This window comes from Vanacampus margaritifer, chromosome 1, assembly GCF_051991255.1.
Source record: "Vanacampus margaritifer isolate UIUO_Vmar chromosome 1, RoL_Vmar_1.0, whole genome shotgun sequence".
NCBI lineage: Eukaryota > Metazoa > Chordata > Actinopteri > Syngnathiformes > Syngnathidae > Vanacampus > Vanacampus margaritifer.
In genome coordinates, this window is record NC_135432.1 from 29,715,662 (window position 1) to 29,732,634 (window position 16,973).

The following is a 16,973-nucleotide window of genomic DNA, read 5'->3' on the forward strand; positions in this document are numbered from 1 at the left end:
TTGTGGTAAACTATATATGTTCAATACCACTTTTTGCCAGACCAATACCACAAAATGGATACAAGTCAAGTTTTGCCAACTAAAAAAATATAAAATGTTCAAGTAGTTTTTCAGTAATATTTTATCTCTCTTGATTGTACACATGTTAAAACAAGTTAAGCAATGGAGTATGAATATATTAAAATAATAGAACAACTTTTTTTTTTGAAAGAATGAGTTTGGTGTTTTTCAAGTGTGGTTATCAAGTCATGGCATAAAAACATTACAACAATAAATAAAATATCTTCCCTTTGAAAACAGCCAAAAATATGCACACAAAAAAGCCACAGAAAGTGTGTCTACAGTATCTAGCGGCTATAAAAGGTGTATCGTTTCTGAAAATTTTGGACTCTTTGTGAAAGTTGAGAACTTACTACCATTCAAAATCGATTTTTTAGCACTTTAAAAAAAAACACTTCAAAGTCAACTATTATTTTTTTTTCAATTTCAAGGCGATATTTGTTTTTTTTCTTTAATGTAATTTTTCACTAATTAGTGTTACTGTCCACCTGACCCAACATTAGAAACAATCTGTGCTTGTTCATTCCTGACTACACATACGCTTTTGTTAGCCATGGTCAGGGGTTGTCAAGCAAACATTTGCTCTAGTCCTAAAAAGCTGTTTTTTATTCTTCCATTGCACTGCATTTCATGTCATGTAAAATCTTTTAATTCGACACAGAACGTATAATGTGAGTGCATCTGTGTTTTAAACTTACCCCTACACCTCCACATGGTAACATGACAAACATCCTTTGAGAGAGAATTCCTGAGAAACAAACAATAATCCATTTTTTTTTAATAGCTAGAAATTACAGACATATTGTATAATCAAATTTATAAAAATGGATAGAATGAAAATATATGCTAAATTTGGGTAGCGTGGTTAGCACATCCGCCTCAATTCTGAGGTTCAGGGTTCTAATCTGAGCACCGGCCTTTCTGTGTGGGGTTTGTATGTCCTCCCCGCGCTTGTGTTTTGTTTTTTCCAGGTACTACAGCTTTGTTCCACATTGCAAAAACATGTTTGTTAGGTTAATTGAAGACGCTCAATTGACATGAGTGTGAACGTCTGTTTAACTATTGGCATGTGTGCTGCAATTGGCCGGCAAACAGTTCAGGGTGTAAACTTTACACCAAAATTTCCTAAGCTACCAATCTAAGTGAAGATAAGCACTACAGAAAATGGCTAGATGGATGTTTAAGTTGCAGCATACCTGCCAGTTTGCGGTTGTCCAGTTTGAGCCTGTTGAGTGGGTTGGTGCCATAGAGCAAAACATGGCGCTCTGTATGGACGGACTGCAGTTCCTCCAAAGTTGCCTTGCGACCACGAATGCTCTGTGAGAACACAAGGAGGGCGGTCATCAAATTTAATAATATTTATTTGGTGCTGAACTATCAGGGAGCCCCATGGAATAACAACTGGAAATGGACACATACTAGCTTGAATGTATTATCAGTGTCTGGGGGGAAACAACTTCAGTCAACAAAATGGTTTAATGTTAACCAGATAGCCTTTAGGTTTGAACTAAACAAAAAAAGTATCACTTTTGACAACTTAGTGCTAATAAGTGTCATACCTCACACTGCCCCCTCAGGCCCCTCTCCTGTAGTCGGGACCAGATGCTCTGTATTCTCCCAGCATGCTCTGGGTGACTGCTGTTGTCTCCACAGGCACACTGGTGCTTCAACATCTGAGAATCATACACCAGACCTGCACAGGCAAAATAACCTCATATGTACATTTCACCAAGACAGAGTCTGATTAGGTTTCAATGTTCACCACCCAGGTTTGGGTTGAAATGATGGTAAGATACAGATAATGTGCATACAAACTCACACACGCAAAAGCCCTAATGTGCCACTCACCCGTGGTGAAGCGTGATTTGCTGCTGGCCTCCTGCCCGGTCAGGCTCAGAGGTTTTTCAGGCAGAGTGAGAGACGTGGAGGCCGGAGAGGACTGCGTACGTGACAAGGGTCGATGCACGCCCAACGCACCATTGACCGCACCGCCTCCACCACTGCGTAGCATCGGTACCGCCAGGGTCTCCATCTGTCGGTGCAACTGCTGCAGCTGCTTCTGCTGTTCCCAAAGTAATGACTGTAAAACATAAGAGAGGTATTGACAAGATAGACTGTAACAGGAAGTACACGCCACATAATGTCACATATGAGAAAGGCAAAATGGTAAAATCAGGAATACTGGGACGGCTGGAACTCTTTGATTCCTCAAAAATAATCATTCAAATAAATTTGTATTCTGTAATTTATACTGGCTACAAATTAAACCCAATTCAACTGCCACTGCTGAATCGATGCCATCCAGAGGTGGATAATGATGCCATCTAGAGGACAGTCAACTGAATAACAGTTTTGGAGGACCTACATTTTATATGCCCTGTTTTTCTAGCATGTGAACTACAACTTTACCACACCAACCTGATTGAGTATGAGTGCATGTTGTAGGTTAATCTGCTCTTGACTACTGGATGTTGCTGGCTCCGCCTCCCTCAAAGAATCTGGCCTCAGTCTGCTCTGATAGGCTGGCTCTGATGGCGACGTCCCTCCGCCGTCCTCTGAGTCCATGTCCTCGGAAGGGATCTGATGTAGTCTGGGCTTCTCGCTGGACTTGGACATAAGCTGTACACACACACGTACACACATCATTGAACAGGTTCAAATACTTAATTCTTGGTTAAATATTACATGATCTAGTTCCAATTCACTATGCTCATGTATAATTTTAATAGCTTAAAAGTTTCACATAGAACCAAGGATCAAAGACGGACATTTTACAATACAGGTGCTCCACCATATTTATACACAGTATTATCTTTAGCCCCTACCACATAGTACAGATCGCATTGGTTTAACACATCATTAATTGAGTTTGTATTATCTATAGTTAACCAACAAATTATCTGTGTCATGATTAGGCCTATGTTCACCAAGCAGTACAGTTTGGTTATTCAAATTTATCTTGAATATAGTGACATTTCTAAAAAAATGTTAAGAGTCTGCCTACCTTGCCAAGGTGAGTCTGCTGTTTTAATCGCTCCAGTAGTTGCGTGTTGTGGTGCTGTTGGAGGAGTTGTGAGTGAAGCATCCTGGGGCTCTGCGGGAGGGGTTCTGAACGTGTTCTGCTAAGGGGCTTGTGGGCCTGAGCGCCCCCTGGTGACAGTTGGTCCAAGTGGGAGGAAAACTGTAGTGGGATGGAGTCGAGCCCTGGCACTAATTTGAGACAGTAAGAGATGGTAAGAGCTGTTACAATTTATTCGAGGAGGAGAAATATATTTATCCAAACAAATAGAACACAAGCAAACTATAAATTACAGAGAGAAGAATGTGGAACAAAATACCAGTAACCATCCTTATTAGCAATTTGTGGATCGAGCGGCATCCTCTATACAAGTAAGACAGTATATGTGTGTCTTACCAGTGAGTAGTGGGGCGTGTACCAGTCCAGATGGCTCCAGAATGATAACAGGAAGTCGTGAGCTGAGCTGCCCAGCTTGATCCTCTCTGCTCAGGGGCAACAAGACCTGCGGCGTCCCGGCTGTGACCAAGTGGCCTCGACCATGCTTCAGAGAGGACAGCTCACCTTCAACCTGTACAGTAGACATATGTGTTGTGTTATTTTATGGCAGACGGATTTAGATAGAGTGCAGTCGAAACAGTCTTACAACTTTCTTTTGTTTTACTAATGAGCTTTTTTCCCCCCACAGCAACCATTGTGAGTGAGTTAGTAAAAGTATATACATAGCAGTACAGATGCAGGATATGACATTAATGGGGTTCCATTCTATTTTGAGAGGCGGGTTCCATGTACATGTTGTGTAATTGTTTTTTGCCTTGTGAATATTGTGAGACACATTCATAATGTGATTCTTTTGGTGTTTTTTTAAACTGCATTATATTAAAAGAATGTGAGAAATTATTATGCGGGGTTATTACAAAATTGCTCAAACAACAAATCTAAAGATGACTTTTGTATTTTCCACATTATCAATGAATGCATACAATACATGAACCAATATTTTCTGAAGGACAATTTTAAGTGCCCTATGTCTGCTTTCTTTGTTGTTGGGCCTTGTGAATACCGGTAACTGTCAGGCTGCTTCCATTGGTGGCCTTCCTGTAACAGAGACATCATCAATGCTATTTGTTTCAGTGCCGTGCTTACCCTGGAATTGGCCGGCAGCCCCAGCGTGATGGTGGGCAGAGTGGAAGGACTCTGGATTGTGAAGTTGGCCAGAGTGCCATCTCTGAGCAGCAGCTTCTGTGCCTGGGAAATGTCAAATACAGTGGTTTCTTTTTTTTCTAGGAAAAATAATGCACACACAACGGAATATAGAGGCAAACATTTAACCCAAATTGTTCAAACAATTGTTACAGAAATCAAATAGTCGTTAATGTAACCAACAATTTTCAAACTTTGCAAAATGCCCTTCAAAATTTTTTTATGTAAGAACACTAATAAAGGGTAATTAGACACATTAAATGTCATGAATCACAAAAACACAGCAGGTGTGAGACTGGTTGCTAGGTTTTTGACTTTTCTGTGATTAAATCAATTATGTATAAACAGCTGACACACTCAGCACTCCAGCAGGCTTGTGTGCCGCTGCATTAAACATGTCATTACTCAATGTCTGGTCATACTCCATGTACAAGAGAAGACTTTTCTTATAATGCTTATTTGAAACCTGCATAATTTTCCATCTCATAAGACAAATTAGACGTCCCGGCTGGACGAGGTCAAAAATGGGATCAATTAATCATTTATTGAAATAAAAAAAATGGCAGTCAACATTTCAATACATTACCTTAAGTTGACCGATTTAGTGTGAAATGTTACTACTGCTATATGAAAGTGGAATAAATTGTGTTTACTACAGCAATATTTGTCATAAAATTAAGAGAAAAGCTACTTTTGAAATTATTTATGCAGGATTTCTCTTACAGCAATTTTAACATTTACTATACCAATGCGCTGAATAAAAGTAAACTCATGTATTATATTCATGTATTGCTTTAATAAACCACTTTCAAATTATGGCATGATAAAGTTTTTCAGGCAACCATAATTTAGTAAAAATGTTTGAATAAGAAAGTTAATACATGCCATAAGTAATAAAACAAATAGCATTGCTCTGATACCTGCATTAGTGTGTGTATATAATGCACGTGTACAATTTGTTCACCTCATGTGAAAGGCCGCCTGCAGATGGCACTAGTCCATTTTCACTGGGAAGACTGTCATTGGGAGAACTACAGCCAGAGACTGGTGTGCTGCTGCTGCTCGGCGACGAGTCTGCTGGGACACCAGAGGCAAAAAGAGTCTGACTCATGATGACAGTGAAAAGGTTTGATTGGGTGTCAAAGCGACGATCTTGTTACCAAGTGTATCAGGTACTCTGTGTCTGATGGTGGGTGGGGCGCTTTCTTTGCGGGTGAGCGGGCTCTGGCGGGTGTTGAGATGTTTCTTCAGCTTGTGCTTCACTTTTAAATTTGGCTCAGATGCTGATAAAGAATACATTGATGAGAGTTACTTGAGTGATTTAAAAGTAGTAGTAGTTTTTAATAAGGTCAATTTACGTTCACGTCCTTATCATTATTCTTACAGAGTCAAGTTTAGTTTAGATATCCATTGATTTTCACTCCTGCTTGGCCCATTAGGGGCGCAGATGACTTTGGGCAAGAGGCAGAGTACACCTCAGACTGGTTGTCAGTCTACTGCAGGACACATACTGTACTGCATTGACAAACAACCATTCACACTCACATTCACATCTACTCTTTTGACAATTTAGTCTTCAGTTAACCTAACATGCATGTTGTTGGGAGTGTTGGAGAAAGCTGGACTATGAAGTGAAGATGCAAATTCCACATATGACGGGGCCACAGCCGAGATTTAAACATGGGAACTCAAAATTGTTAGGCAGATGTGCTAACCGTTATGCCACTGTGCTGCCCTTCATTTTACGATACATAGATTACAAATGTCATCCCTTCAGAATCCAATGACATTTCAATCACATCTTTACCTGCCCTGCGTAGACGTGTCCCTTCTGAACACTCTGAAGAAGGCAGTGAGGGAGATGAGACCAGAGGTTGGGAGGAAATACTTTGGTCCGGGCCCAGTTTTCTGTAAGCACACAGCACAAACCCAAATGAACCCATGTCACCTTTGAGTAAGTTATCTTAATGGAAGAAGACTGCCTCCAAATTTGACTAACTGACTATGATTAGTCATTAGATGTAAGAACACTAATAAACGATAATTCGACACATTAAATGTCATGAATCTCAAAAACACAGCAGGTGTGACACTGGTATGCTAGCACCTGATTGGATAGTGTTAGTCAGCTGATAGGGGATCAGGAAGTGTTGTCGTTCTAGCTGCGGTGAATGACGAGTAAGGTTTTAATTTAAGAATTAATCCATCTGGCCTTTTCATTTTATAAACAATGTCCCATTAACCACCAGCGAATCCATACACGATTAGACTATAGCTAGGCTACATGTATTTCTCGTAAGTTTCTGAGTTTTTTTCTCACAAATCTGCCACTATATAAACTCGTAAATTTGCGAGTTTATAAAGTGGCAAATTTGTGAGTTTTTTCTCGGAATATTGCCCCCGCCCTCTAAAAACGTATATATTTATACGTAGCCCTATTACGCTGTCGTAGGTAACAGACATACTAGGGGTGGAGAAAAAAAAAAAAAATACAAATTTAGCTTAGTTAAACACAAACATATGTCCAACTTTTATGTAGCAAAACTCAAAAATTAAACAGATTGCCAAGGTTTGGGGTGATCATTGTGTATTTTCATAAAGCCTTACAGGAACATGATTGTAAAAAATACTGCTCATCCTAAAAAGAAAAAGAAAAAAAAGAAGTGTATTTTGAATAAAGATACACTCCATGTATTACGCAGAAACTGTACTGCAAACTTTTGTATGCATGTTGTATCACCTGAATGTCACTGGCGTAGAAGTCAAAGTGTTGGAGCTTGTTCTCTCCAGTGCCGCCTGCTTCTGCTTCTTCAAGATGACCTCCTGGAGTTTCTGTTTAACCAGTGAACTGGCCACTGCACCTGTTCATTCAACCCACCAAAAACGTATCAGAAAAAGTCGGACAACATGTTCATGAAAAAGAAAAAACACACAGTTGTTTAGTTTGCGCAACAAATCCTTATTGTAGATGCTTTACAGTACCTTATAAATGGTTAATCATTAAAGATGTGAAATTGCTAATGACTAATTCTCCATCGACTCTTAGTAAATATGGAGCACTGAAGTGTGACGCATGGTTAGATCACTTGTTTTGTGTGTGTTTGTCTGCGTATTGGTGCATGTGTGCACAAAGAGGTGACAGAAGGTGTTCAAGTCAATATTGACCCAATGACTTGTACCAATATTCAAAGCTATATTTAACCTCACTGTTGCAGCTCCACCAGTCAGGTTATATTTAACTAAAAGCAAACAGTCTTTTGAAAAAAAGGAAAAAGGTTCAATAAAAAGATAACTAAAATAAAGCACTAAAGCCTTTATGTATTTAACATTATTTCTAAACCTAAACGTAACGTGAACAATAACTTTATGTTCTCAGAAGGTGTGTTGTGTGTGTGTGCGTGTGCGCAGGCGTGCGTCCATTCATGAGTTTGTGTCTGCTTGTGAACAGACTTACTTTGTTGACTCTTGTCCTTGTTTTTGAGCTGCTGCAATTCTTGTTGCTTCTCATGGTGTTCCTGCTCACGTCTCCGCTGCTCCATATTAAACTAAAAATTCAACATTTTTATTCAACTTAAAACATTTTTTTTTATCAAAGTATATCAATAAATGAACTAAGATCAATAGAAAATACAACTGAATTAAAATTAAAATACAATATTTCCTCACAAGTGGCTCAGGACATTTATTAATTCAACTACAGATTGAGAGAGGTTTATATTAATGGGGAGGCTTGAATTTTATAAACTAGGTGTTGAAAACTATTTTTGTAGTTGACTATAATGAGATGAAAGTTGAAGTTGATTAATCGGATCCTCTCACAGATCTGTGCAGAATTATGAAGACTTGCCTGCCAGACATATCACTACTCCACAGAGGTTTATAAGTCTGGCGACGACAACAAACGGGTGGGTCGAACGTCCATTGTAATGTGGCCGATTGAAAGACAAAATGCACAAACCATGATAATAACCTCAAGCTTTAAACATAGCTTTGCAATTGTAAATTCAAATAGTGGACTAATTGGTTTAAAAGCTACTACAAATACCTTTATAGAATAAAGTAAGTATACAAAGTAGATTTGCATCATTTGCATTAACAAAATGTGGAAAGCCTCCATGCTTACAGGTGTTAATATGGCAGTAGTTTTGTGGTTAGCAAATAATTGTAAATCTGTTCTAATTCATACACAGTGTCCATTCAAAAAGGGGCCACTATCTGAAGAAATGTAATATCAGTTCAAAAAAAAAAGTTTTACAATTTGTACTAAAGCAAGCATTAATTATCCTTTGTACCCGTATGTGCTGATGAAGCTGCTGTTGGGAGAAGGAGGTGCGGGTCTGCGGGGAAAATGGGCTGAGAAGCAACGGCGGGTGCAACGGTGTGAGGAGTGCCGTGTCGGAGCCAGGGCGCATCCCCCGCTCTCCCACCCTGAGGTCCATGGGAAGCAAAGTGACGTGCAACACACAGGAATCTGTAACATAAGAAAAGAGGTGTCACAGTCCATACTATGGTTACACTTGATTTACTCAAACACACACAAACAATATTAACATAAATCACATGAAACATAACATTTGTTCCACAGTTTCTACTTTCCAGAACATTAATTCATTTCACTCACAAACAAAAAAGAACAAACAGATGATGGTGAAAGCACACATACTGTTTAGTGTATATTATCATATTTAAGAGCCCAGATATTAAGCCTTCAATTAGTGGCTTGAATTAGAAGATGCCGCCACCACAATTGCACATACTAATGACTTAGAAAATGAAAATAAGACCACTGTATTTTAATCATATGTCATTGAAGCTACTAAAGGTTATTTAGTTTACATATAAACAGATTTCTAGAGTCATCTGGATAAACCATACAGCTAGCAGCACCATTTAAAAATTCCTGAAAAACACAAATTTAATTGCACAAAACGGCTGCCAAAACAAAGTCAACATTACACGCAAGACCTAAGTTTAGAACATCAAAGAATCGACTCAACTGTAATTTAAAGTGTCTGCTGACTTTAGAGAGCAAAGGCTCATTGGTGTCATTTTTAAACTTTTTCACTCTATGGCTGTCGGGCCCTGACGTAGACTCAAACATATTTCCATGTTCTTTGCATGCAGTTGGGCATATTTGCATTGCACGGTTGAGTCAGTGGGAACTTTTGCCTCATCTGGCACTGAAAACAGGATCCAGGAAGAGAACAGTTTGGGAAAATGCTGGGGTTGTGCACAAAGACGCACACACACACACGCGGCTTGAAGCAATTTGGTGTGACATCATCGATGTGCTGCTGTGTTTGGTAGTCAAACGTCAACCTGCAGAGTGTGAAGTAAATGCCACTCATTGAGAAGGTTGCTATAGCAGAGTAGAATAGAATCTAAAGTAGCTCTTTGGATTGGTGTGACATAGTGTGTGCTGCAGTGTCAATCATTTATATTAGGAGGTGCCGATGCACACAGCCTGAATACAGGCCATGGCAGAAATCTTTTGGTAAACACACACACACGCACACACTTACGGTCATGACTACAAGAAAAGTCTTTTTCCTTGGGAAGGAGAATATGCTTGAACAAAGAAGAACACCAAGACCATTGCAAGTGGGAATACCAGTATCTCTCCCTGACTCCCAGTGGTTATAAATACACACTGGTCTAACATTTACTAACAGTTTGTCTTTTGTGTCTACAGGGGGAAAAAAAACAAAACATGTCTACACTTGCAAGCAGACAAACAGATAAATCCTGTGAAGTCACATCTACTGTGTGGTTTTTGGGAGTGTGACTTCTTTATTGACAATGATTATTGAGTTTAACATTACTTACTTTATACTTGATTTGCATAACAACTATGTACCACATTTATATAACGAGCCTCACGTCGCTAGCTTCGACTAGCCTGATCGCGGCTTGATTCATACCAGCGGCAACGTGACCACGGAATGGAACGAACAGTGATGCAAAAGTGACGTTTTGTCACTAGATTATTATGTCCAATAATACGCGGACGAGAACAACTTACTTGACACTTCATTTGGAATACCGCATACGAGCGATCACGTTGAAGAGTCACTAACGGTGAATGATATTTTGAATCTGTTGCTATGTTGGTCCTTCAATTTGTATTCACACGATCAGTGGTACTAAAACACTTGGCAGGGTATACGATAAATAAATTACATGTTGTGCTTGTGTATTGCTAGAATGTCAATGCAAAGTGTGCATTTTAACAATTTTATAATTGAGTTATTTCATTGAAGCATTAATAATATTGTGTGCTTTTGCAATAATTTTACATTTGTGTACATGTGTCAAAAAAGATAATTGTGAATTGAAACTATTTACCAGTAATAGGTTGAAAATGGAAAGGGAAATGTGAATATTTACTTATCAGGCCAATTTAGCATGTGCACCCCTAAATTTTCTTCCAGCGCTCCTAAAATTTCAAGTTAGGGCCTAATGTGCTCGAGTAGAAAATATTAGTCTAGAGCCCTCTTATGTGTGCGTCACAGTTCACACACCAGCGTGTTAAGACAGAGCTCAACAAGTAGCGACCCTCTAGCATCACCATTGGTCTACACAGTAACAAAAGCCATAGTCGGAATTGGCCCCGCAGTAAATATTGGGTGTGGGATGTAACTTATTTGCATGAGAGGACCGCCCCCTCAAACTCATACATTTACCTCACTTTTGTGTATGAAGAATAGGCTAATAAAAAAAAATTCAGCAAGACAAAGCATAGGTCATTCTTCATCCTTGGGGTATTTTACAAACATGTCACAGACATGTCAGTTATTAAGACACTCAGTAAGTGTTTTAAAGCTAAATATTGCCCTTAAGTCTGCTTTAGAACAATACCATTAAGTATATTTCGGTTTTGTTACTTCAAATCAAAGGTCCTGCAATTACTACTGTATGTACCAAAACGACACTCAATACATTCATGGATTTTTAAGTGGAGAAAAAGTCTCCTTAACCACTTGACAGGCAGGCTTCCCAGTAAGTGGATACACAATGTCCTTTGGCTTGTAAAATAACTGATAATAACACACTTCCCATGTAGTACTTTAAGTCTAGAAACAGCAGTGTAATTGTTCAGTCAATGACCCTCTGCAACCACATTTATTTTCTCCGCTGTCATTTTCTCAACCAGTCATTTGAAGCTAAAATGTTTGGATATCCGCTGAAGAATGATATTCGATTACAGTCCATTACTCTTGTGCATCGTGCTGAGAAGGAAAATATTTGGATTCTGCCGCAGTAAGTCTGCGCTAATTGCATTTAAATAGCATAGTGATCCTGTCAATGGAACTCTATGTGTCATGTCAGCAAGAAAGAACTGTATGACATATTTGCCTCTAGAAAGCCTTCAACTGTCTGGGAGGGGTGAGGAGGGGGTGGGCGAACTTAACAAAAGGAAACAAATATCCACAAATATTTATTCCAGAGAAGGAAGCAGAGTTGTTGTGATTCTCCACAAAACCAAAAGAATTCAGTAAATCTGGCTATTTTCTCGTCTTCTTTTTAAAGCCCTTGTAAAGCCAAGCATGTCTTGCAAATTTGGAGCACCACAAAGAAGATTGTTGTTAACATAAAGAAAAAGCTACATATGTAACATGTGGTTTTAAAATCGTGAAAATCATGCCATTGCCCCGGCTCGAAAACGCTGTGGGGCGAGTCTGCTGCCCTGAAACCACACCCCACTTGACTTAACTGTCATCAAATCAAATACCACTTCTACGACCTGAAATATTGATGATATTTTCTCTAGCATTTGGCTTGCGCCTATACACCTGATCCAGAATCCAATTTTGAGCAAGAAGACACTGACCTACGTAAGAATCAACCTCGTTCTTCAGTCCAAGGCAGAATGGTCTTTTTTTTTTACCTTTCCAATTTATAACTTAGCACAATGTATTAATCAAAAATAGCCGATTGTTAAACACTAATATAATCACAGACCAACTAGTATTGTATTTTGATTATTTTTTACTAAAAATTGTTACTTCCCATTATAAGAATGTAAATTATATTAATGTATAATGTTTAGGATGCAATCTTTCAGTCGTTTCAGCAAATATGTATTGCCAATTAAGAAAAACACATTCTTTTGAATTGTTCTTAAGTGTCTAAATCTGCCCCAGGTGAGACATCGTTTAAACAGGAACAAAAAAAAATAATTAAAAAAAGTGTTATGGTAATGATGTGCAAACATGCACTGGTAATGAATGCACTTAGATAACATTCATTCAAAATGTATAACAGTACAGTTTAATAATAATCTCCCTGCTATTTCTTTTCAGTAAAGACAATACGATAGAGCAAGAATTGTGTGGTCTGCATGCGTGCTCATTATCCTATTACTCAGCATTTTGGCTCACTTTGATCCCCCTTCTATTTAAAGTTGTTCTAAACTTGTACTGTGTTATTTTTTACTGGTTCAACAGGTAAGACCAGGATAATGCTCTCGTTCGCGCTCTCTCACAGTACAATTGAGCACTAAAAGAAACAAAATGGAAAGAAAATAAGACAAAATGTTAAGCGATATGGCAGATGACAAAACAGAACAGTATGTCAAAAGACACAAGAAAGCTGCAGGTCTGCCAGTCTTGTCAATGCCCGCACACTGAAGAAGGCACAATATCAGATTTCATCTAAAGCAGAAACTGGGTGGGAACTGCAAGTTCAAGTTTGATTCATTTGAACGCAGCATGCATGAATGTATGCATACAAAGTATTTTGCCCTTAACATTAAAGTGTGCTTTTCTTGTGATGTGCACAATATGAGAAGAGTATGTATAATGTACTGTATGTATGTACAGTGTTCAATCACAACTACGTGGTTCATTATTGCGGATTCACTCTATTACGGATTTTTCTTTGGGTCTATTTATGCTGCTATTTCTGTTATTTTTTGTAATATTTGAGTAAATAGAAACAGCTAATTATTTCATTCAACACAATTTATTACATTTCTAAACAAAATATATGATATTTGGTAAATTAAGAAATGTGTATCATGATAAGTTTAAATTGTTTTGGACATTTCTCTTCTTTTAGTTCTTCTTAGCAAGGCAATGTCCCATCACTAGTGAGCTATTTTTAGAACAGATCACAGTTGCTCATACATAATGCGTGTCTCATTCCTGCGCCCCTGCCCCTAGGTACAAATAAGTAATGTTTATGCTTAGAAAAGGTGCAAACATGGTACAAATGGGAAATGGTTTCTGTACCTTTTTGGTTGTGGGTAAGGGTACAAACAAGTGCTAGGCTTATGTGAATGCCTTTCGAAAGAGGCCACTGTGGAATGCAGTTGAAATAAGTCAACAAGACTAGTAATCTAGACCAAGGATGGGAAATGTATTGCATTTTGTGCACTTTAAACCAACTGACAATAGTTCTTGTGAAGAAAAAAAAAGTTTGTATAAGTGGAAAAAAACTTTTTGACCACTCTTCGGTTCCCAGGATGCATTGTGGCATGCAATACTGAACTTTTTCCATCCTAAGGCCGGTAATCATTATCTTGTGTGTTTATGTTACCCATAGTTTGTTGAATGTGCGTCGTAACTGTCACGTTAAATTTAAGTTGTACATTGCTAACATGGAAACAGTTCCATTGATGCAAAGCAAAAGTCACACCTGTACATGTGATACATACAAAATTATACAATGACACAATTAATCTACAACTTAAAACTGATCAGCTGTGGTAGGGGAATAATTATTATAATGTTACCCATATCTGGTCTAGACAGTACCCTTTGTAGGCAAATAGTTATCCTTAGAGACAGATTTGCCTTACATAAACCAAAGGGATATTATGTAAGGCAAATCTGTATCTAAGGATAACTATTTGCAAACATAACGTGTGGGGGGGAAAAAAACGAAAAAACTAAAGCAAATAACTAACTTCAACAGCAAATAAAAAACAAACAAAAAAGGAGGACAGTCCTGCCTTGCGTCCAATCAGCCATGTCCCTAACCCCTGTATAACATGTACCCTATGGTTCATATGGTACCAGTTACCAACATATAATACAAATCATTAGGGTCCCAAAATGTACCCTGTTTAAAGGGCACAATATCTGTACCCTTACGGGGTACTACCACCGTGACAAGCCATTGTATATATTTCCCACAAAGATTGTGGTTGGCTTCCAAACCAATTGGTGTACTTTTGTGGTTCCACTGCATTTTTCAATGGTTAAAATTCATGCATTTTCAAGAATTTCAAGGACCTCTTGAGAAGCAGTAATAGAGTCACACAGTGTGTTTGTGTAGTAAACTGCTAGCGGCACTGGTGTCACACTCACAGCTGGCTCTAAAATTACACTCCACTCCCCTTTAGTCATCTTTTACAGACTGCCACATCCTCTTTTTTTCTTTTTTTTTTACACCTTTGCTTCCTTCGACTTGCTCAAAAACAGTTTCATCATCGCAATAACAATGACAGTATCTTGCATATCTTCTTCAACTGCCATTCAAAATGTACGTGTAGAGAGATTTGGGTACCAGAAAAAGCAAACTACAAATGTCCAGAGATTGAAGCAGGATATTCATTTGATAATAATCTTGTGTGTCATACTTTGGTCAGTAAGCAGAGATCAGGCTTTGCACGCTCCATAATCTTTACAATCCATCCCATTAACAACAGGCATGGTAACCGTAGTAACGGGGGGCGGTGGTGGAGCCAAAGCAGGAAGTCAAGTCTATAAAAACACAACAATGAGAGCACCAGGGCGGCTTCCTGTTTGAGAGCTGAGTTTAGACGCACATTTCCTCCCATTTCTCTGCCCTAGAGCTTTTGTCTGAGCTTTTAATTCTGAATACACTACCTTGTGGTGTGTTCAATACAGACAAAGACGAGTTTCACCACTATGTGATTAAGTAAGCTGCAGCAGTAAAAGTAATTTTTTCTGTGGGGGAAAAGTCTACCGATATTTGTATTGTTATATTGTCTGTCTACATGTGGTATTGCGCTCGTTGTACTCAAATATTCATTGCTTCAAGTACTTTAACACCACCACATACATAGCATTTGTTAGCCCATGCCTGGCATTTTACATTGTTAGTTAGCCTTTAAGATTGCGGAAATTCAAAGTGATGTTTTAAATATGCAATGGCTAATTGTCTTTGCTTTGTTTTGTTTGACAGTAAACAGTTAACTAGGAGAGATGATAAACAGCTTAAGTCTAATTAATAATATATTTATTTTATTTTATTTCTTCCTCTGATTGGAACTTTTCAGTAAGACATACACTATAAGTATTTATTGATTGAAATGGTCATGTTTCAAGCTCTTAGTCTTTAAGGGTCACCATTTAACATTAAAGCATGTTTCAAATTTTGAACACACCAACATTATCATAAATTTACAACCAATAAAACGTGTTCTATAAAGGGTTAGGCTGTGTGTGTGTATATATATATATATATATATATATATATATATATATATATATATATACACACACACACACACACACACACACACACACACACTATTTTCATCATCATTATTATTATTTGATTTGCTTAATAATTCAGTCATGAAAATTTTAGCTCTTTAGTCCATTTAGTATAGATGTTATCACTTTTCTTAAATGTGCTCCAAATGTCCACCCTGGCGCCTGAGACACTACTGGATGTCGAGTGCAAAATTTTGCTGTTCACATGACCAGAAAGCACACAAAGAGAGCATCATCTGATAAGTGATAACCACTAATAACAGAGAATTTTTTTTTTTTTTTTCACAAAACCAACAACACATGACAACTCTTTTGTCCCTATTTTTTTGAGTTAGCTACATTTTAATCTGAATTTTGTAAGGGTACAACTTTAGGTCAATGATCAAAACCCGCCTTAGTGATTCCAGGAGAATGGCTGCACCTCTGAATCAATTGGGGCTGTGAGCGACAAAGTTCCTTACAACATTAACATTCCTTTCCACCCTAACACCCCAAACAATGTCCAGGTTGGATGCCCTTCAGCTTTAGAGCTCAGGTTCTGAAAAGTTTCTTAGGTCCAGAATGTATTGACACATCTGTAAATCAGTGTTTTGTCCGGGTTACAATTGAAATTGAATATGATTGAAATTTTGCCTGCACAGATTGAAAAGACCTTGTCTAAAAATGGATCTCCACGCAAAAAGTAGATTTATGTCTAAAAACAATAAATTGTGTGTTTTCATGAAATCCTTTTACTTGCATGAATGGTTGTCATTGCACAGCTATGCTATGCAAAAAAAAGAAAGAAAAACAAAACAAACATTTTCAAGAATTCCAGGCAGCAATTGTGGGAAAAATGAGTATGTAATTGAGCTTAAATAAATTCAACATTTAGGTTGGCAACATTCCGAATAGCCTATGTAAGAATGTAATAGAAGACACCCAATGTGGGTTATTTCAGCTGACTGCTGCTGGTTTTGCAATGCTACATGTGCACATTTTAGAGTTTGCAGCCAGATACTTTGCAGAGACCACCTGTTGATCAAAAATCTGAGACGTTTGCATTAAAACATAGTACAAGTTCATCCAAAAAAATTAAAAAAAAAAAAAAAAATTGACTTATCATTTGGATGACCAAAAAAAGCTTCTCCTTAGCTTCCTCGCCCGTCTACTAATGTAAAAGACAAGTAAGAGCTCATTACTGAAAAAGTACACGGTGCTGAGGTCAAAACACACACACACACAAA

The 16,973-nt window shown here is 38.1% G+C and overlaps 1 protein-coding gene across 3 annotated transcripts in view; it reads right to left on the reverse strand.

Annotated features, from left to right (window-relative positions):
- The window catches only part of hdac7a (histone deacetylase 7a), a 55,443-nt gene that overhangs the window by 11,575 nt on the left and 26,895 nt on the right, over window positions 1-16,973 (reverse strand). For 2 of the 3 annotated variants that reach the window (XM_077546048.1, XM_077546039.1), the window contains exons 3-16: window positions 8,572-8,750; window positions 7,734-7,824; window positions 7,020-7,140; window positions 6,087-6,187; window positions 5,440-5,562; window positions 5,244-5,356; window positions 4,223-4,324; window positions 3,476-3,647; window positions 3,065-3,270; window positions 2,479-2,679; window positions 1,909-2,140; window positions 1,620-1,753; window positions 1,257-1,377; window positions 759-808 (exon numbers count right to left, since the gene is read on the reverse strand). In XM_077546048.1, coding sequence (XP_077402174.1) covers window positions 759-808; window positions 1,257-1,377; window positions 1,620-1,753; window positions 1,909-2,140; window positions 2,479-2,679; window positions 3,065-3,270; window positions 3,476-3,647; window positions 4,223-4,324; window positions 5,244-5,356; window positions 5,440-5,562; window positions 6,087-6,187; window positions 7,020-7,140; window positions 7,734-7,824; window positions 8,572-8,718 — 1,914 coding nt within the window. In that variant the 5' untranslated portion in view covers window positions 8,719-8,750. The remainder of the gene's footprint in view (window positions 1-758; window positions 809-1,256; window positions 1,378-1,619; window positions 1,754-1,908; window positions 2,141-2,478; window positions 2,680-3,064; window positions 3,271-3,475; window positions 3,648-4,222; window positions 4,325-5,243; window positions 5,357-5,439; window positions 5,563-6,086; window positions 6,188-7,019; window positions 7,141-7,733; window positions 7,825-8,571; window positions 8,751-16,973) is intronic. The other variant, XM_077546056.1, reaches the window with a different exon arrangement.